The sequence below is a fragment of the Tachysurus fulvidraco genome, chromosome 18 (genome assembly GCF_022655615.1).
Source record: "Tachysurus fulvidraco isolate hzauxx_2018 chromosome 18, HZAU_PFXX_2.0, whole genome shotgun sequence".
Classification (NCBI taxonomy): domain Eukaryota; kingdom Metazoa; phylum Chordata; class Actinopteri; order Siluriformes; family Bagridae; genus Tachysurus; species Tachysurus fulvidraco.
The window spans coordinates 47501-74526 of record NC_062535.1 but is presented as its reverse complement, the minus strand read 5'-3'; the positions used below and the strand labels follow the sequence as shown (position 1 = coordinate 74526).

At 38.9% G+C, this 27026-nt stretch overlaps 3 protein-coding genes across 43 annotated transcripts in view; 1 reads left to right on the top strand and 2 right to left on the bottom strand.

Moving 5' to 3' along the window:
• LOC125138460 (NLR family CARD domain-containing protein 3-like) overlaps positions 1-27026 on the top strand; it is a 358584-nt gene that overhangs the window by 311311 nt on the left and 20247 nt on the right. The window lies entirely within an intron of this gene.
• On the bottom strand, positions 787-15014 carry LOC125138418 (NACHT, LRR and PYD domains-containing protein 12-like). Of its 9 annotated transcripts, XM_047802772.1 has the most exons (9): positions 14900-15010; positions 11374-11490; positions 11143-11259; positions 10251-10367; positions 8192-8308; positions 7527-7828; positions 5909-7436; positions 3804-3998; positions 787-964 (listed from the first exon to the last, which is right to left on the bottom strand). In XM_047802772.1, the coding sequence occupies exons 1-9, from the start codon at positions 14971-14973 to the stop codon at positions 787-789; spliced, it is 2745 nt and encodes a 914-aa protein (XP_047658728.1). In that variant the 5' UTR covers positions 14974-15010. The 9 variants fall into 9 exon arrangements, with proteins under 9 accessions (XP_047658728.1, XP_047658727.1, XP_047658731.1 ...); XM_047802771.1 differs by lacking the exon at positions 787-964 and adding an exon at positions 1063-2810 and having other exon boundaries at positions 5909-7828; positions 14900-15014; XM_047802775.1 differs by lacking the exons at positions 787-964; positions 10251-10367 and adding an exon at positions 1063-2810 and having other exon boundaries at positions 5909-7828.
• Positions 17941-24141, bottom strand: LOC125139346 (E3 SUMO-protein ligase ZBED1-like). Its single transcript, XM_047802894.1, has 3 exons — positions 23973-24141; positions 18789-20363; positions 17941-18582 (listed from the first exon to the last, which is right to left on the bottom strand). The coding sequence occupies exons 2-3, from the start codon at positions 19041-19043 to the stop codon at positions 18175-18177; spliced, it is 663 nt and encodes a 220-aa protein (XP_047658850.1). The 5' UTR covers positions 19044-20363; positions 23973-24141; the 3' UTR covers positions 17941-18174.

The window sequence follows — 27026 nt, the reverse complement described above, 5'->3', positions numbered from 1 at the left end:
ACAGAAACTTTTGCAAAGCCCCCCGCTGTCTCTTCTTTTGTTCTTCTTCATTTTTTTTTCTTTTTACGTTTTGCCGCACCTGAACGCATTTTCAAAGTCAGCCTATACTACTCAAAACACACCTGTCTGCTATATTTGTTGTCCCGCTCTGACGTCTGACCGCCGCTGACGTCTCCTCGGACTTAACCGGCTGGCGCCTCTATATAAATACAGTCTATGGTTTAAATAAACATCGTCACTATTTTTATTTAATTAATAAATAAATTATAGATAGGACATTTGTACATTTTATTTTATTTTTATTATAATTTTTATATATATTTATATATATATTTGTCCCTCTGTCTGGGCCCCATCCCGCCAATCGGGCCCTAGGCACGTGCCTAGTTTGCCTTTGCGTTAATCCGGCTCTGCGTGTCGTACTGTGTATGGTTGTGTACGTGAGAACTAAAATATTAATGTCAATGTTTTCTGTAACTTTTCTCTGTTTCACATCTCAACAAAATCTGTGTTTTAATCCGAGTTCACATGAACAGATCTTTCTTGAGAAGATCAGACTGTCAGTAATCAGACCTAAAACAGGGTCAGACTCTAATTAGTGTTTGGAGAAGTTGTTAGTTCATTGGTGTATTTTTTAACCCCAGACAGTGAAAGTGTAAATGGTTTATTCAGTATTGACAAGAACAACTGTGACTGTGTTTTATTTATACACAATGTGTTTATCTATTATTACGACCTGGATGAAGATTAGACCATGATTTATTATTAATGTTTTAATAGATGATCTTACCTCAGTGTCTCCAGTTTACAGTGAGGATTCTCCAGTACAGCAGAGAGACTCTTCACTCCTGAGTCTCCTAGTTTATTACAGGACAGATCCAGGTGTCTCAGGTGTGAGGGGTTTGATCTCAGAGCTGAAGTCAGAGCAGCACAGCCTTCATCTGAGACACCACACCTAAACAACCTGTATAGAGACACAATAACACACTCTTCATCAACACATATTTAAAACCCTTTATTACAATAACTAAAATATTGTCAGATATATTAAATAAATAATTGACAGAAACCACAAATAAAGATTTCTAGTGAGAAAGTTTCCTCACATCAAATAGACTAGAACACAATAAATGTTCATCTATTACACTGCAGAAAGGCATGAAACACTTTAACTCTGTAAACAATATGGACATCCATGGGTTTACATTTATATCACTTTACTTTTGTAACAGAGATGTTTTTAAATTGTTTTAATATTTCCAACATCAAACTTACCTCTGATTTAATTAAAACATCATCATCATCATCATCATCAGCTGATAAACAGGTTTGTGAACTTCAGAATATATAATCAGTACAAATCTGTTCTTAACTTGTTTAAAAGTCTTTCTATTACTAAAGTATACAACACACCAGACAAGACACAACCTTTATAACACCTCTATAAACTTTATAAGGAACCACATAAGTCACCATTAACTTTCAGTAGACTTTCAACATCACTGTACAAAACCTTTATCATGGAAACAAAATCAGGACTAAAACTAAATGCTGTGAACACATTCATAAATAGTTGTGTTCGACTCGGTCAAAAGTCTTTTCTAGGTCTACTGACACTAGACCAAAATCTGGTTAAGACTCTTACTGATATCTAAAAGATCCCAGATAACAGAAATATTATAAACATTCATCTTCCTGGGACACAATCTGTCTGATCACGATGGACGACTTGTTCTAACACTTCACTCAGTCTGTTGGCCAAAACCTTGGGGAGTAATTTATAATCTCTGAATAACAAACTCAGCAGTGTCCAGTTTTTAATATCATTTAGGTCAGGTGTAGGTTCCCCTTCAGAGAGGGCTTTTAGTACTGGGGGAATATTGTTCCTCTCTTGTGGTCCTCACTAAAGCTGGATCATGTTGATAGACTTGTGTTTCTAACTAAAACCTTGACAACACAAATGTATAGTACAAATACTGACATGTATAGTGTAGGTTTAGTTCATTCAGCTCTGAATCATTCTGTTTTCTACAGTGGAGTCTTATTACAATTTAATTTTATTATAACAGTTAGAGTGTAAAACAGACCCACTTGTACACTGAACACAATTTTACATCTTCTTATATTATAATACACAGAACTTCTTTATTTCTCTTCTGTTTATAAGTGAAATAAAAAAGCTGATAGCTGACAGATAACTGCCTCTTGATGATCATTTTAACCTTCATCATGCAGCCCTTCTGCCCCCTGATGGAGGGTAAATCCATCAATTCTATATTCTGATAGTGTGAGCTGACCAGAGACTCTTGTGTAAGTTTAGTCTCCAAGTTCTATTTATTTCCATCATTTCCATGTCAGTGCTGCTTTTAAACCCTGCAGCTCACACAGTACATTTAGTTTGTGTCCCAGCTCCAGTTTGTGTCATTAGTTCCAATGTTTTAGTAAATTTCACAGTAATTTCAGACACATTGCAGTTACATCAGAGTCTGTGAGAAATCATCAGTGTGCAGTGAAAAGAAACAATCTTCCTCCTCAGGACATTGATGATGAACCTAAAACTTCTGCTTCAGTCTCACTATTAGAGAATGTGTCTTACTGAGGAGAAGGTCATGTGATGCTCAGAGAGATGATCTTACCACAGTTTCTCCAGTTTACAGTGAGGATTCTCCAGTACAGCAGAGAGATTCTTCACTCCTGAGTCTCCTAGTTTATTACAGGTCAGATCCAGTTCTCTCAGGTGTGAGGGGTTTGATCTCAGAGCTGAAGTCAGAGCAGCACAGCCTTCATCTGAGACATCACACCTATACAACCTGTATAGAGACACAATAACACACTCTTCATCTACAGATTTTATTATATAAAGTATAATGAACACTGAACACAACATTCCTGTCAGATAGTGAACAGTAGGTGGTCCTGGGTAAAACAGGGTGGGCACAGGGTTGAGAAGAAACTCAACATCAGCTGTCACTCAAAAGAACTTACATGAGTGTAAAAAGAGGACAATGAGCTGAAAGAGATCTGTTCATTTATCAGTTGTTTATGTAGCACACGCACACACACACACGCGCACACACACACGCGCACACACACACACACACACACACACACACACACACACACACACACACGACTATTTAAAGTCTATCAGTTCAAACACAGGATATATTTATTTAAACATTTCAGGCTATGATGTTAAATCATGAAGGAAAATCTAACTAATGATATTAGATAAATTATTGTTTTAAAATAACTGATAAATCACACAAATAGTTTTAGCTGAGATTTCTTTTCAGATAAAGTCTTTATTAAACTAGTCTGTTACACGACTAAACACCACACAGAAATGTTACTGAGCAACGTCACTCAATGAAGCTTCTTAAAGCAGCAGCTCCTAGTGAGTGACAACTGGGCTTTATTAATAACTCTAACATTATAACAGAGTTTATGTAGGTGGGCCAGGACTCCACATGGGTGGGACCAGGACCCTGGGGCTGCACCAGTCATATTAGTTTATTATATTATTTACAATTATTGATATTAAGTTTATTTGAGCTGCAAAAGTTTTGCTGGTGTTAAAAATAATGACTTATAAATGTTCTCTTATTTATTTATTTATTTGTTTGTTTGTTTGTTTGTTTGTTTCATTCCTAAGTGATTGTGTAGAAAACTCATTAACACTTAATGACTAATGTATTTGTTCTGAATGTTGTAGTGTTACAGAACATTTCAGGTGAAAAACAACACTGTATATAACTGCTGCTTTTAGTGAGTTATTGTGACGCTCAGAGAGATGATCTTACTTCAGTGTCTCCACTTTACAGTGAGGATTCTCCAGTCCAGCACAGAGAATCTTCACTTCTGAGTCTCCTAGTTTATTCCCAGACAGATCCAGTGTTTTCACAGTCAGATGAAGTTCTCTCAGTTTGGAGGTTTCTGATCTGAGCGCTGAGACCAGAGGTGACCAACTTTTTACTCCAAGTGAATCACAGCTGATACTAAAGGGAATAAAATAAAACATAATGAACTCACACAAATGATCAAACTCGTCCTCAAAGCTTTCACTGAACCTTCTCATTGTTATAAATACTGAAAGTACAAACACCAGTTAGACAATATGGTTAAAGTGACACTGCAGTCCACATCTACATGTTGAGGACATTAAAATGGGTAAAGTTAGTGTTTAACTACAGCTAACTAACTAGTATCTAGAGTAGGGTTGTCCCTGTCCTGTATAATATGGGATTGTCTTGTATTGAAAAAGACAAAGATCTCACATTATGGCCAGAAATTCCTGAAGTGATGTGACCTTAACAAACAATCGATACTGGACTAATTATTATAGGAACAAATTGACTTTAAAACAACACTTTTAACATATTATTACTAGTAAATCTGTAAACTTGGTATATACACTGAACACAATTATAAACACAACACTTTTGTTTTTGTCCCATTGTTCATAAGCAGATCTAAGACTTTTTCTATGGACACAAAAGGCCAATTTGTCTCAGATATAGTTTACAAATCTGTCTAAATCTGTGTTAGTGAGCACGTCTCATCTGCTGAGAAAATCCATCCACCTCACAGGTGTCATATCACTATCCTGATTAGACAGCATGATTATTACACAGGTGTGACTTAGGCTGGTCACAATAAAAGGTCACATGTGCAGGTTTTATCACACAACACAAGGCCACAGATGTTGCAGGTTTTGAGGGAACCTGCAATTGACATGCTGACTGCAGGATTGTCCACCAGAGCTGTTGCCCCTGATATGAATGATCATTTCTCTACCATAAGCCGTCTCAGAGAATTTGAGCGGTTTGCTATGACAACGATGTGGATGGAGTGGCCCATGGTGGAGGTGGGGTTATGGTATGGGCAGGCGTATGTTATGGACAACGAACACAGGGGCATATTTTGATGGCATTTTGAATGCACAGAGACACTGTGATGAGATCCTGAGGCTCATTGTTGTGCCCTTCATCCATGACCATCACCTCATGTTACACCATGATGATGCACAGCAACTTCACACAGACAATGAAGACGAGTGGACCAACAGTCCACAGGTCACAATCAACAACCTGATCTACTCTATGTGAAGGAGATGTGTTGCACTGCGTGAGGCAAATAGTGGTTACACCAGGTACTGACTCGTCACAAAAGTGTTGTGTTTATAATTTAGTGCAGTGTATTTTATATGTCCATAAAACGTGACTCTGCTCTTCCACACTCGTGTCTCAACTATTGTTTAAATGAAATAAACCTTTAGTTTTCCTCCAACTTTCTCAAAATTCTCAAAAGTTCCCCTTATAGGTTCAAAATCTACTCTGTCCAAGTCCAACAGTCTCTTCTTTATATTGATGCTTCCTCCTGCCTCTAGAGTCAAATTCTCTCTAATTATTATTATTATTATTATTATTATTATTAAAAATGTTTCCTCTAACGAGTATAAAACTTTTTAAAGTCAGTTTCCTATAAAAGACCATTTCCACCTCACAAATAAAAGTTAATAATGAATAAAAACTTTTTGGGGATTAGAATTTGTCATTACTGCAGTAAACATGGTTCTTTATGTCTGGTACACAGGTGTGTTTAATATACATCAAACATCCAACATAAAACCTGCATTAACTTCATCATTATTGTAAGATATTAAGATAAGTCATAACTACAAAACTACAAAACTCCCTCAAATGTAATCACCTGCTTCTACATGTTTAATAGCTGCACTTCAGTATCATTCATTTATTAATGCAGTTTTTATTCCCTAATTTATCTATTTACATGAACTCCACTCTGTATCACCTTCAGGTCAGAACATCCCAAAGTCCATATTAGAGTGTGTTCAGTTTCTCTCTAACACTGTAACAGTAGAACAGTTATATTCACATTTACTTACATTGCTTTACTGGATGCTGTAATCACAGGCATCATCTTCAGAACAACTTTTTCTGTTATCTTATCTGTACTGAAATATTTACTCTGGTCAAACTCATCCAGCTCCTGTGCTGATGTCAGTAACACAAACACCAGAGCAGAAAGCTGGGAAGAAGAAAGTTCACTTTGTTTTCCAGATTTCAGGAAGTGTTGGATTTCCTCCACTAGAGAATCATCACCCAGTTCATTCAGACAGTGGAACAGAGTGATGGATTTCTCTGTAGGAAGATCTTCACTGATCTGCTCCTTAATGTACTGAACTGTTTCCTGTGTGCTCTGAGGGTTACTTCCTGTCTGTGTTACTAAAACATGTAAGAGTTTCTGATTGGACTCCAGTGAGAGACCCAGAAGAAAGCGAAGGAAAAGATCCAGATGTCCAGTCTGACTTTCTAAAGTCTGATCTACAGCACTGATGTGTACATCTGAGATTGTATTTTCTTTCATCCAATGTTTATCATCTTGATTCTGTATCAGAACATTTCTCTTCTCCTTCATGAAGGTCAGGTGCACATACAGAGCTGCGAGATGCTCCTGAATGCTCAGATGAACAAAGCAGTACACTTTACTGTGGTGAAGCCCAAACTCCTCTCTGAAGATCTGAGTACACACACCTGAGTACACTGCTGCTTCTGTCACATCAATACCACACTCTCTCAGGTCTTCATCATAGAAGATCAGGTTCCCTTTCTCCAGCTGCTGAAAAGCCAGTTGTCCCAGTTTAAGAAGCATTTCTTCATCACTCTCCTGCTTCTTTGAGTATTTTTCTCTGATGATGTTTGTCTGAATGATGAGGAAGTGTGTGTACATTTGAGTCAGAGTCTTGGGGATCTCTCCACTCTCTGCTTCACCCAACATTCTCTCTAGAACAGTGGCTGTAATCCAGCAGAAGACTGGGATGTGACACATGATGTAGAGGCTTCTTAATGACTTCAGGTGTGTGATGATGTTATTGGCCAGGCTCTGATCACTGATCCTCTTCCTGAAGTACTCCTCCTTCTGTGGGTCATTGAACCCTCGTACCTCTGTGACTCGATCCACACACTCAGAGGGGATTTGATCAGCTGCTGCAGGTCTGGAGGTGATCCAGATGAGAGCAGAGGGAAGCAGATTCCCTTTGATCAGGTTTATCAGCAGCACAGGCACTGATGCTGATTCAGTTACATCACACACTCTCACTGTGTTCTGGAAATCTAGAGGAAAACGACACTCGTCCAATCCGTCAAAAATGAACAGAACCTTTTCCAAACTGGACATTTCTGTTTCTTTTGTTTCCTTAAAAAACACATGAAGGAGCTCCATCAAGCTCAGTTTCTGGTCCTTCATCAAGTTCAGCTCTCTGAAAGGAAGTGGAAATATGAGGTGGACGTCCTGATTTACTTTCCCTTCAGCCCAGTCCACAATGAACTTCTGCACAGAGACGGTTTTTCCGATGCCAGCGACTCCCTTTGTCAGCACAGTTCTGATGGGTTTGTCTTGTTTAGATGATGTATTTGTCAGCACAGTTCTGATGGGTTTGTCTTGTTCAGATGATGTATTTGTCAGCACAGTTCTGATGGGTTTGTCTTGTTTAGATGATGTATTTGTCAGCACAGTTCTGATGGGTTTGTCTTGTTCAGATAAAGGCTTAAAGATGTCATTGCATTTGATTGGTGTTTCCTCTGTTGTTCTTCTCCTGGATGCTGCCTCCATCTGTCTCACCTCATGTTCATTATTGACTTGTCCACTGTCTCCCTCTGTGATGTAGAGCTCTGTGTAGATCTCATTCAGGAGTGTTTGGGTTCCCAGGTTTATTATCACTCCATTCAAACACTGAAACTTCTTCATCAGATTTGATTTGAACTTTTTCTGGAATTCATTTCCACCAGCAGATTCTGGGTCGTACCTGTGATATGGAGAAGCAGGAAGACACGGGGTTCATTTATTAGACTTCATCATCTGTTTTCAGTAATCTAATCACTCTGTAGTATACAGACTATTATTTGGACACTTAAGCCATATTTGAATGCCATCGTATGAATTTCACTGCATTACAAAACAACGTCATTTGAAGAAAGAAACCACAAGCAAACATTCCAATCACAACATTTCCCAATAAACAGACTGAGCGATATTTAAACACATAATAGTGGCTTTATTACAGTCAGAGTTCTAGTGTTGTAGTATTTAGTTTGTCCCCCTGTTTATCTCGTTAAATTACCCTTTAAGTGTAACTTTAGCATTGACATTAAAAGTTAAGAGACGTTACCTGTGTAGAAGTGAGGAGTCTACAGCTTTAACCTCCAGATGATGATCCATAGGCTCATGACTCTTCATGGAGCTACAACTGTGTGTTGGTGATTCTGATCTCTTTCCCTGGAGTTTACTGTACAACATTATGGACACGTCTTTAATTATTTATTTACAATCTTTACAGTTTTTAACTCACTTGATAACTGAATGTGGATTTTTACACACAATAAACAGAATGACTTTTTTATGCTCAATGGTGACTGTGGCAGCTTTTTTCACGAGTGGAGCCTTTATTTAAGTTCATTTTATATTTACACACTAAACACACTGTAGCACAGAAACTAAGAGTCCAAACCCATTCCAGTAGCACACTGCCCCTGTGCACAAAGGACCTGCAAACTGGATTCTGTACCCTTTCTCTATAGTATCTAGACCCCATTGAGAAACACTTGGAAGGTAACGTAGGCCAGGCGAACCCCAGAGTCAAGGCTCCCCGGAATCCCAGCCCTGAATGTAGGGTTTTCTTTTTGTAACTCCTGCCATAGACGACCTCTTAGGTCCTGTCTAGACTGATGGGGCTGGCCTTGGCTTGCTGACCGGACACCTTTCCTTATGATAGGGAGCCCGGTAAGCAACACAAGCCTTCCTCTCCTGTCTAAGAGAGCTAGACTGGATTACAGATTATGCTACTGATTAAACTTTTTAAATGAAATAATTCCTTATGAAATATGATCATCTAATTGAGATCAGTTGCTTTGCTCGTTTCTGTTTGAAAACTATTAGCCAGAGAGCTCCATCACAGAGATATCAAGGTGAGAGTAGGTGAAGTAGCCTGCTGGAGTTTTACTGCAGAAAGTAGAAAAGTAGGTCTGTAGTTATAAGGTAAGGCATAATGTTATTTTAATCATTTCAGTGGAACAAAATAAAGGTCATTTATGGTAATGCTGTTAATATGGCAGGGTTGTTTAATAGGAGATTGTGCTGTCACTGGGAATAAAGACAAAACAAAACAAACGTGTACCAGAAACGTGTAGCAGAAAGAGGCGTGTCTTGTCAATATGGGCGGAGAGAGTGTTCAGTGCGCATGTGTGACATTAGCATAAAGAGGCGTGTCTTGTCAATATGGGCGGAGAGAGTGTTCAGTGCGCATGTGTGACATTAGCATAAAGAGGCGTGTCTTGTCAATATGGGCGGAGAGAGTGTTCAGTGCGCATGTGTGACATTAGCATAAAGAGGCGTGTCTTGTCAATATGGGCGGAGAGAGTGTTCAGTGCGCATGTGTGACATTAGCATAAAGAGGCGTGTCTTGTCAATATGGGCGGAGAGAGTGTTCAGTGCGCATGTGTGACATTAGCATAAAGAGGCGTGTCTTGTCAATATGGGCGGAGAGAGTGTTCAGTGCGCATGTGTGACATTAGCATAAAGAGGCGTGTCTTGTCAATATGGGCGGAGAGAGTGTTCAGTGCGCATGTGTGACATTAGCATAAAGAGGCGTGTCTTGTCAATATGGGCGGAGAGAGGAAAGTGAAGAAAGGCTTACAATAAGACTAGAAGCAGGACGTGTTAATATAGGATCAGATTTCCAGCGCTGGAGAGAACTGAACATGTTCCATGTTAAACAGAGCTAAACCTCACGCTACAACACACAGTACTACACAAACACATCTGTATTACCACAGTATTACTCATTGTGTTCATTTACTGATAAAAATACCCCCTCGGCCAGCTGCCCCAGCAGGTTCCCCCATAATAGTTGCCTGGGTTACGTATGTATGTGTGGGGCGGAGCTACCAAAACAGGGGTGACACCCATTTGGGTTAGGGGCGTGTTTGTTTTGGTGACTTCAAATGTCAACATTGGCTTTAAAACATCGTGCACCGCTCCTTTAAACACACCACAAACACACTTTTCCCCAAACACATTTCCAAATAAAAGATTAAATAATACAAAAAGTATTTGGACACACAACAGTGGCTCCATTACTGTGTTTCAGTATTTATTTTGTCCTGTTTATGTAGTTAAACTTCCCTTTAAGTGTGACTTTAGCAGTGACATTAACAGTGAGGAGACGTTACCTGTGTAGAAGTGATGAGGCTCCAGCTTTAAAGTTAGAAGGAATCACCATAGACTGATCACTCTTCATGGAGATACAGCTGTGTGTTGGTGATTCTGATCTCTTTCTCTTGGGTTTACTGTACAACATTATACACAGTCCTTTAGTCATTTATATACACACTTTATTTTACTTACAGTATATTAACCTTTAAAGGCAGGGTCTCAGATTTTTGAGAAATGCTTCAGAAAACTGAGTCGGGCCGAATAATAAACAAAAAACAAAACACACGTGTAGCCAATGAGCAGAAAGGGGCGGGGCTTGTCTATATGGGCGGAGAGAGTGTTCAGTGCGCATGTGTGACATCAGCAGAAAGCGGTTTTAACATCGACATGGAGGATAAAAACAAAGAAAGAAAGAGAAGAAAGACTTACGATAAGGACAAGAAGTAGGACGTGTTAATATAGGATCAGCTTTCCAGCGCTGGAGAGAAGTGACAGCGTTTAGCTCAGGAGTTACTGACTCGGGAAACTCCGACCTGTGAATATGTGGCCGACTTTACTTAAGACGCCGAGGCGCTTTTTTCCTTCTCGATAGGTGAGTAACGTTGGTTTTGCTTTGTTACACAGAACTAATATATGCCTTTGTCCTTTACATCATTATGCTTGTGTGGCATTTTTGCTTGTTTGTTTATCTACAATCGTATTGTTCTTCCTTCAGCTATGATAAAGACACGTTTCTTTCTGTTAGTCGCCGGGGTTACGTATGTATGTGTGGGCGGAGCTATCGATACAGGGGTGGGACCCTTTTGGGTTATGGGCGTGTTTGTTTTGGTGATTTTATATGTCGACATTGGCTTTCAAAAATCAGAGACCGCACCTTTAAGTGTGACATTAACAGTGAGGAGACGTTACCTGTGTAGAAGTGATGAGTCTCCATCTTTAAAGTTAGAAGGAATCACCATAGACACATCACTCTTCATGGAGATACAGCTGTGTGTTGGTGATTCTGATCTCTTTCTCTTGTGTTTACTGTACAACATTATACACAGTCCTTTAGTCATTTATATAAACTCTATTTTACTTACAGTATATTTCCCTTTAAGTGTGACTTTAGCAGTGACATTAACAGTGAGGAGACGTTACCTGTGTAGAAGTGATGAGTCTCCATCTTTAAACCTCAGAGGAGGCTCCATAGACACATCACTCTTCATGGAGATACAGCTGTGTGTTGGTGATTCTGATCTCTTTCTCTGGGGTTTACTGTACAACATTATACACAGTCCTTTAGTCATTTATATACACACTTTATTTAACTTACAGTTACACATGAAATGATAACATTAACCTGGATATTGATTTTTGTATTTTATTCCTCTCGTGCAGTATGTGTGTGTGTGTGTGTGTGTGTGTGTGTGTGTGTGTGTGTGTGTGTGTGTGTGTGTGTGTGTGTGTGTGAGTGTGTGTGTGTCTGTGTGGTCAATCTGTAAAAAGCAAACAATTCAGAATTACATTTTAACAGCTTTAGATTGTAAGCATTAAATTATGCTAATAAATCAAGATATAATAATCTCTATGATGCTGAGATCACATATTTGCAGGAAATTAGTTATTTGTGTTAAACATTATCACACATTTGTCTCTGCATCACAAACACATACTGAACATTGTTTAGCAACTAAATGCAACAACATGTATATTGCATGAATATTGACAAGCAATATAAAAACAGTAAATGTCTACACAAACATATGCGTATAACATTAGCCGCTAATTACAAACAGCGATCTACATAACAACATCTCAGAAACTATCAATTCACTAAACAACATTAATAACTCAGCACGCTGGGAATATATAGCTTTAAATTACTGTTTCGAACTGGAAATGTTATATAAGTTCTAACAAGGTTTTAACATGACAACAACACGGCTTTTTCTCTCAGTGTTTTTTTTTTCTAACTAACTGCAACTTTTTTTTTCTAAGCAATCACGTGTGTCTTTATCACGTGTCTATCATGAGCTTTAACCACACTGATCCCTTTCCCATAGATGTTATAACTCCTTGTATCAATAAAATAAACATATTAATGACCAAGAACTTCCTCAAACTAAAGACAGATAAAACAGATCTGCTCTTAGTCGGCCCTCCTAAATGTACTTCATCTCTTAATATTGATAAAATTAATATCACTGGCTGTCGTGTAAAACCCCCAACCACTATCAAAAACCTGGGCATAGTGTTTGATTCTTCTGTCTTTCTCCTCTCACATCTCATCTCTCACCAAATCTGCCTTCTTTCATCTACAAAATATTGCCCGATTACACCCAAGTTTAAATATCAGTGATGCCGAGACCCTTGTCCATGCTTTCATTACCTCCTGTCTAGATTACTGTAATGCACTTTTTTATGGTTTACTATCAACTTCTTTAAAGAAACTCCAATAGATCCAGAATTCAGCAGTAAGAGTGTTAACACACACACAGAAATCCCCCCACATCACCCCCATCTTATACAGTTTACATTGGCTCACAATTAGTTTCTGTATTCAATATAAAGTTCTCCTCACTACATTTAAAGCTCTCCTACATCTCCATGGGATGTTTTCATGTGTTTCCTTTTCTATGGTGTATGTGTATGTTGTGAAGTGAAGTGAAGTGAAGTGAAGTGAAGTGAAGTGAAGTGAAGTGACATACGGGGGGGCAGTCGTGGCCTAATGGTTAGAGAGTCTTATTCGTAACCCAAAGGTTGTGGGTTCGAGTCTCGGGCCGGCCACGACTGAGGTGCCCTTGAGCAAGGCACGAAACCCCTCAACTGCTCCCCGGGCGCCGCAGCATTAATGGCTGCCCACTGCTCTGGGTGTGTGCTCACTGTGTGTGTGTGTGTGTGTGTGTGTGTGTGTGTGTGTGTTCACTGCTGTGTGTGTGCACTTTGGATGGGTTAAATGTAGAGAACAAATTCTGAGTATGGGTCACTGTACTTAGCCGTATGTGTGATGTTTACTAAACCTCCTTAATTCTGTTTGATTGTATATCACATCATGTAAAGAGTCATTGAGATTGTTGAAAGGTGCTATATAAATAAACTTCTTCTTCTTATTATTATTACTATTATTATTATTATTATTATTATTTTATTTTACATTTTAATTTGGACTTTTTTTAGAAGGGCAAAGGGTGGGGGATGCTTTCATTTTACAGCAATCATAGGGAAATAATGTTTATTACAATTATTAAGTTTATGTTATTAAGTTTATGTTAAGTTATGGTATTATTTAAAATGGTAAAAGTGGACACCAAAATGTTATGCATGATGTAATGATGTCAGTCTTGAATCAGATCAGTTCATGTATGTGTGTATTCTCTATAAACAGTGTGTCTAATGAATGACGTCATTAATAAACTAATATTCACAAGACAAAGACCAAATCAATAAATGTTATTTTTATTTAGTATTAAATGGATTGTTTGCATTAATATTTAGTTTGTGCTACAACTCTGGTAATAAGAATAGTGACATTTCACTGCTTTTGGTTGACGTCTTTGCGGCTTTCCGCCGATTAACGTTATAAATAAACGCCTCCAGCTCTGACTGCGCGTGCACGCTGCGCGTTCCCGTGCGTCTCCATTTTAATAAAACAGACAGCTCATGACGCACTTTTAAAACACTACAACACACGCGTGTAAAAAAATCGCTCTTGGATCAAACTGATAAATAATTTTCTTTCCCATCGACGACACGTCCTGCATTTTAACGTCCTTTTTATTGTTTATTTCTGAAAGTAAAAATGCTCCTTATAGTTTTAGAGTGACTGAGATCACACACAGGGGGCTGGAGACACCCTAAAGAAGGCCTAGAACTGCCTCTGCCTTGTATTCATGTCTGCTTATGACCAAACAACATGTTTATTTATGTTTCTATATCATATAGTTTATATACATTTCCATATAGTTACAAATAATTCCCATAAATTAAGATTAAGTACCAGATTAAGTTCCCGTTGAAAGTTTCAGTAAGTTTACCGAAACTTTCCGCCCCTTTGTAACTCTATAATACACGACATTATGTAGCGACAACCGTGGTTTTAAATAGCTGTATGTTAAAATACCCCTATTATAATCCTTCTTATTAAAATCTATTAAATCCAAGTGTGGGAATAAAAGTTAATGTCGTTACGCAGTTTAACTAATAACAGTTGTACATATAGCGAACAAGGAAGAGCTACGATGAGCTAATGCTAAAGCTAGTTTTCGACATGAACAGAGGAAATAATAATAATAAACAAAGCTAAATATAAAAATACAGAATAATACCAGATATGTGGTGTATTAGCGGTGTTAAGTTACAACGGTGTTACATTTCATGTCGTTTATATGATGTAGTGTAAAAATAACAAGGAATTAGCCGCCTGGGGCCGAAGCTCAAACTGCCCCATCCTCCCTATTTAAGCGCACTTGATTTGTGGTGCACATACAGCGTTCCAGTGACCTACCTAGTGCACTAATTGTCAATACGAAACACAGCCACGAGACACGTTAGCTAGCGCTGTATTGTTTGGGTAAGAATCGCTCCATCATCGTTTACACTCAACAGACGCGTTGTTCCTTATCGTATTTTATATTCGTATGAAAATATCGATGTATAAAGGATTTAAACGTGTAGAAGTCCTCACCTTACGGTGGTGTTATAGCCTGTAGTCCGCTGTCGAACTATTCTTTCGCTTTCATTTAGAGGCTTAGTGCGCATGCGCAGACAGTGTGGCCTTGTGGTGCAATAAGTACTTCTTCTTTTATATATATATATAGAATACAAAAGTCTACAAACAAAAAAGGCAAAATAATCAGTCTACAAGAGTAAATAGTAGAAATAACAGGCGTGATATGATGTAAAGAAAAAACTAAACTATCAGCAACCACCTTTTTATGTATCAACCAGCCCTGAATTGATATCCAGAAGAGTTTGGAGAAATAGCATGAAGAAAAGATATGATCCGTGTCTTCAGAATGGCTCTCACAGAAGGGACAGGGGACAATTTCTATATTAAATGTTTGATTTAGGAATTTGTTAGAAGGATAAATCTCATGTAAAAATTTGAAGTTTGTTTCTTTTGCTTTAGGAGGAGCAGGAAAACTTAAATAAGCAGTTGTAAGATATTCTGTTCTGTTTAAGTCATGATCTCCTGTTTAATGTTACAACTCATTCACAACGTGTTTAACACAAACAATGACATTGTGGCTGCTGTTAGAGACGTTTCCCAGATCATCAGCAGGAGTTTGTCATCAGTGTCTGTAACTTAGTCAGCAGTTTTACAGCCTGGTCACTGACAACACCTGCTCAGGACATGTAGTCTAGGGCCAGTGGCTCTCAAACTGGGGGCCCTGAGATGGTGCAGGGGGCCCCGGGTCACTGACAACACCTGCTCAGGACATGTAGTCTAGGGCCAGTGGTTCTCAAACTGGGGGCCCTGCGATGGTGCCAGGGGGCCCCGGGTCACTGACATTTTATAAAATAATGAATTTATCATAAATTAAATTTCAGAAAAATAGGACTACTAACCTCCAGCACTACATTGTATAATTTTATATGTTTTATTTAATAAAAATTTTTTCTTGGGGGGGGAATTTATCTATCACTCATAAAAAGTCCTGTCCACACAAGTCTGGCCACCTCCATGCTCTTTGCTGGCTTAGTGGGCACAAGTGTGTAACGTTCACTGTGATGTATTAAAGTGCCTTCTTTTATGTCAACTGAAAGTCTTTTTCCTGTCCTCACTGACAGCTGGAGTGATCGTAATTTTTGGAAAGTCCTGCTTGTCTCCTTTGTCCTGTCGAAGTCCTCTTACAGTGACATTTCTGTAGCTTCTTGATAACACCATGAAGATCTTGTCCCTCAAATTTTTAAATGAAGTGTGTTGAATTTGAGTCTGTCTTAACTTTAAGGACCTCTTCATATCTCCATCCATTTCTATCTAGGAGACATCCCAGCTTTGTGAAGCTCTTACATTAAAAGACAACAAACTCACACACTAGCTAAAGAACACAGTCTGGTTTGAATTATGATGTTAAAAATTAAGGGTTCATCAGAAGTCCAGTTTCCTCGTTTGTTCACGATACCTTTTTAAATGATTCTCTAGGCTTGTAGCACTGACTTATAAAATAGTGTAATCCACACAGACTCATCAGAGACTCACCTCATCACCTTTAAATAAAAATAAGTGTCTAGTCCAAGGTTGGCTGCTTTTTGCAAAATTAGACCTGCTCTTTGTGTCCAAGCCTTTATGCTCTTTAAGGTACAGCAGTCTCTGAGCTGCTTGTAGTCTGAAGGCTTGCATGTGACACTTAATGTCCACCAGGCCTTGACCTCCTTCTTACATTGGCACAGAAAGTGTTGAAGCCTGAATCCAGTACTGTTTACTCCAGAAAATAATCTGTACGGCTTCTCTGTATTTTACTAATCAGTTCATCAGTTGGTTCCATGACTAATCTTTTGTGCCATTAGAAATAAAAATGCGTAGTGTAAAAATAAGACGATGATGTTGAAGATCTTAATGAAGAACAAGAAGTTTATTCCAGCATAGCAGTGACAAAATACATGACGTACTTTGGGTTCATCGGAGTCAATAAGAACCCAGAGCAAATCCTGCTCAAGCCTTATATAGTTTTCTTTTTTGGTAATTTAAAAGAAGTTCCGCTTTGAATGTGTATTGAGTGTAAGAACTGAATGTCTCCCAGATGGCTGAGCTACACCTTGTTGTCTAGCTGATGTCTTTAAATGTTAATCATGGTCACGTACACCTTGTCTTGGTATTGTTACAATTGTTATCAACCAAGTGGTCACTTTAAATGGTAATCGCAGTCACGTAAACCCTTTGTTCGTGGTGATCCCTAATGTCCTGCTACCATTCCAATATTTATGATTGAATAAAGTTTATATGTTTAGATCCTAAACGTATTACCTTATGATACTATGATACTTAGGAATGAGCTCTTTTTAGATGTGTACCTTGGAGTGGAATTTGGGTGCAATTTCTGTAATTTCTTACAGTCCCCATTTGATGCTTTTGGCCCTGAAGCATCACATCACTTCCTTTACAGATCACACCTCCCATTTTTGGGTCGGTGCCCAGTGTCGGCGAAGCCCTGCCTTAGGTCGTTCCCCTTTGGCCCTCAGAGAATCTTAACCGTCATCGAAACTTCACCTCACACACACTGGTTTTAGCTCCATTCCATAAGGCAAACTTATCACAGGTTTTCTTCTTATAATTTGGTTCTATGTAAAATATTACTTGGGTTTGGAGCAGAGACATTCAGAAAGAATGAGAAAGATGCATACGCAAACAGCAGTTTTGAAAGTTACATTTCAAATCAGATCAGAATTAACCAAATCACCACCATGCATTTGTTTAGTCAAAACATTATCTTTTCCTACAAGACCTTGTTGAGCTTTGACAATATGGTCATCCTTTCGTTGCATTATGACATAATGACTAGGGATGCAACAATACAGTTAGCCCACGGTTCAATACATGCCTCGGTTTTTTTAACCACGGTTTTCGGTTCGGTTCGGTTCGGTTCTGATGGCTTAACACATAAAAGTGTTTTTTGTTATTCTATACTTAGGCAATAGGAACAGTGAGAGGTTTAGAAGAAACAAATAAAAACGATTTATTGCAATACTCCTTTATTTTACTTAAAAGCAAAAAAAAAGTCCACTGGTTCCTAGTGTTTTGTATAATATAAACATTTTTTATTTTAAAATGAACACTGACATCTCACAGCTGCTGGGAGCCCATGTACAAACTGGGGAACATAAATTACTAAATTTTGAAAATATACATACATGTGAAGTTAGTGAACATAAATAAATCATCTTAATTAAACTTAACAGCACTCCAGTACAGTATCCTTCATTCAGAATGTAAAGTGCAATTTCACTTAGGTCAGCTATCTATTCCTGTATTTTGAGGTTCTTCTGTAAAAAGATAAGCCTGTCAACATTCTCTGCAGCAAGGCGAGAGCGTTTTGCACTTACAATGTCCCCGGCAGTGAAGACAATTCTCTCACTCGCAACAGAGGTTCCTGGGACACAGAGGTGTTGTTGTGCAGCTTTTGCTACATGGGGGAACTTGCATTCATTTGTTTTCCACCATATGAATGGATCAGCATCCACATGAATACTGTCTGCTAACTTGTATGTGGTGACTTCCTCCTCAATGATCTGGGCAAATGGCCTACTCTGCTGTTCCTCAGTTTTGAAAAGCTCCCCAAATACCTCTGACATTGGTGTCTTCTTCTTGGGAGAGGGAGAGGATGGATTGTCTTCCTCTGTGGAGGGCACAGGGTTCTGAACTAGACCCTTTGCATCAAAGATAATGATGCTTTAGTATAATTATTACACATATAAGCACACACAGCTCAGAACCACAACCATCTCCAGTGCAACAAATGACAAATGTGAAATTATTTTGATCAGTGAAAAGGACACAAGATATATAACAAACATCTAAATGGATAAAACAATCAATCACACACGATTAAACAAAAAAAAAAATCGAATAGTACCTGCTGTTCATGCTCCAGAATTTCACAGATGATATTCCTGTAGAGCTTATCACGAGAGTCTTCAGCAAGGTAAGGCAGCGATTTAAACCTTGGGTCAAGGGCTGTGGCCATTTGGAGGTAATCATGAAGATTAGGGTCAGTGTACCTCTTTGCCAGATCATTTGTAATGGCTGCTTTGGCTTTTTTGACTGTTGCAGTGTCCTGGTCTCCTGGTGACATGGATTTGAGAATCATCTCTTTCAGAGGAAGGATCATTGATATAGTGGGGGGTTGTTTCACTGCTCATCAGGGTTGTCACTGTTTTCAGTGTTGTGAGGACCTGAAACAGTTCTTCTGCCAGTTTCTGTTCACTGTCATTCAACATGGTTATGTTCTTGACAGAAAGCTTCAGATCTTTGTCCAGAAAGGCAGAATAGATGGCAGGCTGCTGTTCTGTGTATCTTTCCAACATGTCATGTACTGTATTCCACCGAGTTGTGACATCATGAATTAACTTGTGTCAGGGCAAGTTTAACATCTCCTGCTTCACAGTCACAACATGGTGGGCTTTGGTGCTTTTGTGAAAAAAAGTTACTATTTTTCTAACCCTCCCCAGGAGGCGGGACAATGTGTTGATTGACACTGCTTTCTTGGCTGCTAGGTTTACAACATGCACAAAACAACTTATCTGTGGCCCCAGCCCATCAGCTTCATTAACTGCAGTCACAATATTCGGAGCGTTATCTGTGGTAACTGGGAGTAACATATTTGGCCTCCTCAACTTCCATGTATTCACTGCGTTTTCACTCTTCTCAAATGAGCGCTTGTATGACTTTCAGACTTTAAATAAATTATTTAAAAGTAAAACCGAAAAAAAAACGCAATTCACAAGCGCGTATTGAACCGTGGATGTCGTACCGAACGGTTCAATATTATATTGAGAATTGTGGCATCCCTAATAATGACTAACATATTATATAATAATACATTATTATATATTTTGGTAACTCAAAATCAAATTCTGGTACATCTTCCTCAAAGACTAATTGTCTGCTGGATTCAATGACATTGTCTGTAGAGTGAACTGCCCCACATAATGGTTGTTTTTCCAAGGCATCAAACATGCAAGTAAAACCAATGTAGTTTTGTCCCAGCGTTCTATGTCCAGTCCTCGCCATTCTCCTGATGGTAACTGTGTGGTAAACCTAAAAGTCCTTAAAGTCCATTCTTTAATACATTCTTCTGTAATATTCCCAAATTGTCCCTGCTTAGAATCCTTTCAAACAAATTTTCAAATCCTTTCAAATCCTTGAGATTATTTACTTGTAGATGTTCTCTGAGGAGGTGATGAACTGGTTGCAACATCACTGTGATACCTCAGGAACGCTGTTGTCAAGAAGACCTTATACATTCCTGTTACACTGTTCATCTGGGTCTGGAGATCATGCTGTAAGGTTCACCAAGACCGGAACCTGGATCCATTGTAGATAAGCACTTTGGGACAGTGTTGGGCACTGCTGTACCTTTAATGCTGTCATGAGAGCTGCCTTCCTTGTCCATCCCCACATCTTTATTTCTTTTTTGACCTGAAAAACACTTGAAAACATAATGAATTTATATACCCCCCCTCCTTTTTTTAAACACAACACACAAAAAAACATTACAAACACATACAACAGAAACTTATTTACACGGCCCTGATGACTGCCATCAGCTTTTTTATGATATTAATGGATCTATGTGGAACGATCTCTTACCAGGTTGATGGTTTTTAGTTCTGTGACGTGAATTCTTTACCACAACGTCATCACTACTGTCAAATTTGTGATGGTGCACATTCTGACCAGAATGCTTTTTGTTTTTCTGACTTTGCCAAATTTGTTGAGTAGTTTGGTGAAAAACACCAGACAAGGAGTTACACAGATGTTTGAGCTCCTTCCTCAGTATGTTTACTGTATCCTGTAACTGGTGTAAATCTGTTTTGGGGCCTGATCTCTTAAGGGAAAATTTGCATTCCCTTGAAATATGTCTCTATTTGCCACATGAATAACACACCAGGGGGTTAACAGGGTTACGAGGGGGTAGTCTTTCCTTTCTACCTGCAGTAGTGTAGGTCTCTTTTTCACAAGAAACATTGCTGGCTCTATTCTTACTGAGGTTTTTAACACCTACTGTAAACAGGATGGGACTCTTTGAGTTAGCATTGTTGTTGAAAAACTGTGTGATTTTAGCAATGATGTCGTTATAATCAGAGAGATGGGTTACAAACATCGACACAGCAGAACGGGTGAGTGAGTCACATTTGTTAATCAAAGCAGATTTAAAACTGACATCATTCTGTGTGATGTCAGGATTGCCACTGAAAGTTTTAAATGTCTCCAATAATCGCTGTGAGAATGCCCTGGGGTGCTCCCTGTCCTCATGTGTACATCAGATATTTTACCCCAGTCACCTGGCATTACACCTAGGACTTCAAGCAGTGCTTGTTTCCTCTCTAACTAATTGGCAGTTGTAGTTTTGACTTTCTCATTTAACGCTCCAGACAAAGTGTCAGGCAAACACACAGTTAACAACACACACATCACCAGCTGTGGATTTGTAAATGTCAGCATATAGCTCGAAAACCTTTAGAAAGTCTAATGGATCTTGTTTGGCAGGATCAAATTTACCAATACTTTTAATCACAGCTTCTAGCTCATTGGGATTAAACCCTCTGACCACAGTAGAGGTCACTGGTTCCTCCGCTTCTTCATTAGCACACATAGTCGTACTGTAGTCAAGTGAACTGGAGCCATGGGGAACTTAACTGTACAGTCAGAGTATTGACTCCTGACTGACTGAGAATCACTGTCTGAGTTCTCATCACTGTCTAACATGTCAGGAACCTGATTACTCCACATGCCACATACAGATGTCTTACTGCTGCTAGTTTCAGATGTGCTGTTTTTATCAGGAATTGACAAGCAGACTTTGCTTCCTGTAAATCTTTGAACAATGTTTCCACAGGTGAAGTAAACATGCTGTTGTTAGTTCTAAGGTTTACAATCTCCCTCTGCATCCTAATCTGTTCTTCTTTCCAGAGTATTTCACTCATGTGGTAATCTCTTTTAGATATTATCCCATCATCTAGTCTAGATTGCAGTTGCTCGTTTTCAGCCTTTAATGCATTTAAAGCATTTCTTGTGACTTTATACGATGCAAGAACTGCTTGTAGTGCATCTGGCAATCTGTCCTTTTTTGTTCTTGGGCATTTTAGGGTCATTTAGAAATAGCCCTCATATTCATACTGTTTATCAACCATGTTCTCTATTCCATCAAACATTCCCTGAGAACCGTCTTTAGTGATGTACTTAACAATCAGCTGTTCCATTTTTACAAACTCACAGCTTTCCTTAAATTTGAGTCTTTAAACTTTACACAGTTCCTGTGACTATAAGCTATCTAGTTAACCGTCTATTTATTCACAGCTTCAGTACTTCGGACGCAAATGAACAAAACAGCCACAATACGTCGGGCTTTTAAACTCAAAGGTCTCACTGCTTCGGACACAGACACACTCCGTCTGGCCTCGAGGTCAACTACAGTAACACTCACAAACAGTCACAAACAGTCACAAACAGTCACAAACACTAACACTCACAACTCTCAAACACTCTCAAACAGTTTAAAATGTAACACACAGTCACAGTATGTCGGGTTTTTGTTATATTTTAAAACAGTCTTCTAAAACAGCACTTTTGGACTTAAAACATTAGTTTAACACAGTCACAGTACTGTCGGACAAAACCACAGTACGTCGGGTTTCTTTGCGTTAAAGCCTAACCGTTTACTTCACCACAGTACATGGGCTTAAAACTTAAGTTTAAAACACTGTTACAGTCAGACAACACCACACTACCTCGGGTTATTGCTTTACACCCTACAGAGTTCCAATGTAAATGCACCTGTCACCACTGCAACTGATAGAAATCTGGATTTGTTGGATTTTAAAACTATTTCTGTTGCACAAGTTAGTGAAGCTCTGAAAGGCATTGACCATAAAAAATCTGCAGGTCCTGACAATCTGGATCCTTATCTCCTAAAGGTGGTGGTAGATGTTATTGCTGAGCCATTACTCACATTTTTAATTTGAGTCTTATGTCCAATTCAATACCCCGAATCTGGAAAGCTGCTAATGTTCTGCCCTTATTTAAAGCTGGGGACCCCTCAGAGCTAAACAATTACTGTCCGATCTACAAACTCTCAATCCTGGCTAAGATCTTTGAATCCCAGGTAGATTTACAGGTTAAACAGTTCTTAATTGATGATAATATTTTAAACAATTTTCCATCTGGTTTTAGAACTGGCCACAGTACTGTTACTGCTGCTATGGTGGTAATAAATGTTCTTATTTGTGGCTTGGATAGAAAACAACATTGCGCTGCTTTATTTGTAGATCTATCCCAGGGATTTGATTCCGTAGATCATGAATTGTAGCTGAACAAACTTAGGGATGTGGGTTTCAGTCCTAATGCTGTTAAATGGTTTAGAAACTATTTTGTAGATCGAACTCAGTGTGTCTATGCAGAGGGCCACAAATCTGAGTTTCTTGGGATATCTAGAGACCTATTCTCTATTTTTATAAATGATTTAGGTAAGGACGTTCAAGCAAAAGCACACATTTATGCTGATGACACGGTCATTTACACATATACTCCTTCCATAACACAGACTGTGCAAGAGCTTCAGACTGCATTTCAGTCATTACAAACTGCTCTGTTCAATTTAAAATCCTCAGAAAACGAAGTACATGGTGTAATAGAAAATATTGTGAATAACAAAAATGAACATTGAACATTCTGTACCAATACACTCACACACCCAAAACTAGGAACAGCAAAGATAACAAAGGGGAACTGAAATGTTGCACACTAAGTAGAAGAAACAAGAACATTGTAGGCTGCAGGCGTGTGGAAGTAACTAACAGCGTGACCATTGTACTGCTTGTGCAACGACAAGATTAGAGGAAGTCATGCACAGTGGAAGACACAGTGGAAGCTTGATCCAGTGTATCATGCGTCTCTACGCTTTATTACAAATGTAAAGTCCCTTATTCACCATTGTATTCTTTATGACCTGGTGAGTTGGACATCACTGACCACCCACAGAAAACAGCATTGGTATATTTTTATATATAAAGCCATGCTAGGTAAACTTCCAGCTTACCTCTGTACCGTCCTCTGTCCCAATTCTGCTAGTTATCAGCTAAAGCTCCTCCAAGTGGTTGCTTTTTAATTAGGGTTGCCACCTTCAATACAGAAAAATAAGGGCCGCCTGCCACAGCGGGGGCCACACCCCTCGGGGCCACGATGACCACAGTCCCGATGGCGTGCCAGTGGTGGTATATCATAACTTAAAACATGTATTCATAAAAATATTAATATTGATCCCAGTGGACATTATAATAAGACGTCTGCTATTGAAATCAGTGTGAACAGATGCACTCAGTCTCTCACTATCACAACTTAGTGGTCATATTGAATACACAGCTATGACAATAATAAATATACACCAACAAACTGTGACTGAGAACACAAAAATAAGCTTTTGGAGGAACTTGTGAGATGTGAACCATATTTTATTAACTTATTATTAAATGAACAGATCCATAACTTAGTAATTATAACCAGCAAACTTGCAAAAGATCTTCCATGAACATCATGAACATAATAACATCAGTGGATGTATATCAGTGTATCAGATGCCATCGTTTCATACGGATTTTCTGTCACTCTGACTCTGTCAAAAGAACCGGCGAGGCGGCGTCCCGCCCTCCTCTGACTCTGATTGGCCGTGATTCACGGCCCGTAACCCTAAAACAAACCAATTAAACCAATGTAAAATACGGGACAAATCGCGTCCCGTATTGATTTGATACGAGACTCGTCATTTTGCCTGTAAATACGGGATGATTCCGTGTTTCACAGGACGGGTGGCAACCATATTTTTAATGTACCCAGGGTTTGGGCAGATTTGGGGAAAACTGCATTTTCATACTATGCACCATGGGCATGGAATAACTTGCAAAAAGATCTTAAATTAGAAATGTGTTTATCAATAAATACATTTAAGACCATTATAAAAAATGTGGTAAAGGAGACATGTGATTTTTGCATGATTGTATGTGTGTATGTTTTTACTATGTTGTGTTTATGTACAGCTGCTACCTTGTGTGTAGCATTTTAATATGTTCTTTATGTATGGCTGCTAGCTTAGACAAAACAACTCTTTTTTTCGAGCGGCTACTGAGGGGAAAAACTTTGACCAGCGTGTCTTTAATTACAACCCCTTTAGTGACCACAAGCTCAACATTGTGAATCTCATCCACAAACATCACCACAGCCTTGTTCATGTGGGCAGCAGAAACAATGCTCTTCCTGCCGATTAGCTTAGCTACTGCTGAGGCGCCTCATCTACGGTGCACGTGACAGTCGGTAACAGTTTAAACCACACACACACACACACACACACACACACACACACACACACACACACACACACACACACACACACACTACTCGCTACACACCACTCTATGCTCACTCAAATCACACAACATACAACATAAAGAAAAAAGCAAAAAGATAGTTTTTGTAATGTTGTTTGTTTGTTAGTTAAGCATTAAAATGAGACGACACGCGCTGGCTCTAGAACTCACATGCTTTTTTTACTTCCTGGTTCTTCTACATGTATGTCACGTGCTTAGTGACGTTGCACTCTTATGTCACTACGTATTGCACTTGCATACATTACATCTCCCTTTAAAAAAAAAAAGTTCACCAGGTTAAATAATGCATCAGTCAACACAAACATTGTTCCTTAACTATATAACTAAACATTTACACTGATGCATTTACTTCAGCAACTGTGTTAGTGCATTTTAAAGTCTCTGAATCTTGCAGGAACTTTAATCTCTCTCCCAGATCTTGTGATGATAACCGGCTCGTTCTCACAAGCTTTTTCTTGACCTGTTTACTCTACCACAACAGGTACAGTAAGTCTGGAGTCATTTCACTTTCCAGGTTTGCATTAGTGCTCGACTCACTGTCACAGTCATCTCGATCACTTCTGGATGGAAACTCTTGTTCTTTTGTCTTTAACAGATGCCTTCTGTTTCTTCTGTAAATCCTTCCATCAGGTGTGCGAAGAATGTATGACCGTGGAGAATCATGTTTCTTCAGAACTGTTGCAGGATTCCAAATTTGTCCTTGCTGTATCCTCACTTTGTCTCCTGGTGATATGTCTGCCAATTGCTTTGCGTTTTTGTCATAATAAAGTTTCTGTTTTGACTTTCTGTTGCTGAGTTTTTCTTGAATTTGTTTACTTCCCTTTGGAGTCAACAGTATGGTGGAAGTTGGCAATTTACTTTTCAACCTTCTGCCCATTAGTAATTGTGCCGGTGACATACCAATGCCATCTAGGGGAGTATTGCGATACTGTAACAACACAATATATGGATCTCCATGCTCACTTTGTGACTTTGTAAGCATTCTCTTGATTGTCTGAACCATCCTTTCTGCTTGTCCGTTTGACTGAGCATATCCCGGACTAGATGTTTTGTGTTCGAACTCCCAATTTTCTGCAAAAAACTTGAATTCTTGACTTGCATATTGTGGGCCATTATCTGATATGATCACATCAGGTATGCCATGTCTTGCAAACACTGATTTTAATGCAATGATGACACTTCTGCTTGTAGTGTCATTCAGTTTCACAATCTCTGGAAACTTGGAGTAGTAATCTACACACAATAAATACTCAGAACCATTGTGATGAAACAAATCAGTACCAACCTTTGCCCATGGTCTGCTAGGCAATGCATGAGGTATTAGTGGTTCATTTGTGTGACTATTTCGATGTGTGTTGCATTTGGGACATTGAGATACCATTTTCTCAATTTGAGCTGACATGTCTGGCCAATATATGATGTCTCTTGCTCTTTCCTTGCATTTCACCATGCCCAAATGTGACTCATGAATTCTGTCCAGCATTTCACTTCTCATTTTGTTTGGAATTATGAGTTTTGCAGCTTTGAACATCAGCTCTGATGTGTAGCTGAGTTCCTCTTTAAATGTCCAATATTTCTGAACGTCTTTGTGCGCTGAACTTTTTTCTGCAGGCCATCCTTTCATGACATATTCTTTCAGTCTCTGCATTTCAGGATCTTCAGCTGTTGCTTTTTTGAACTCTGTCAGTTTCTCTTCAGATTGTACCTTTGGA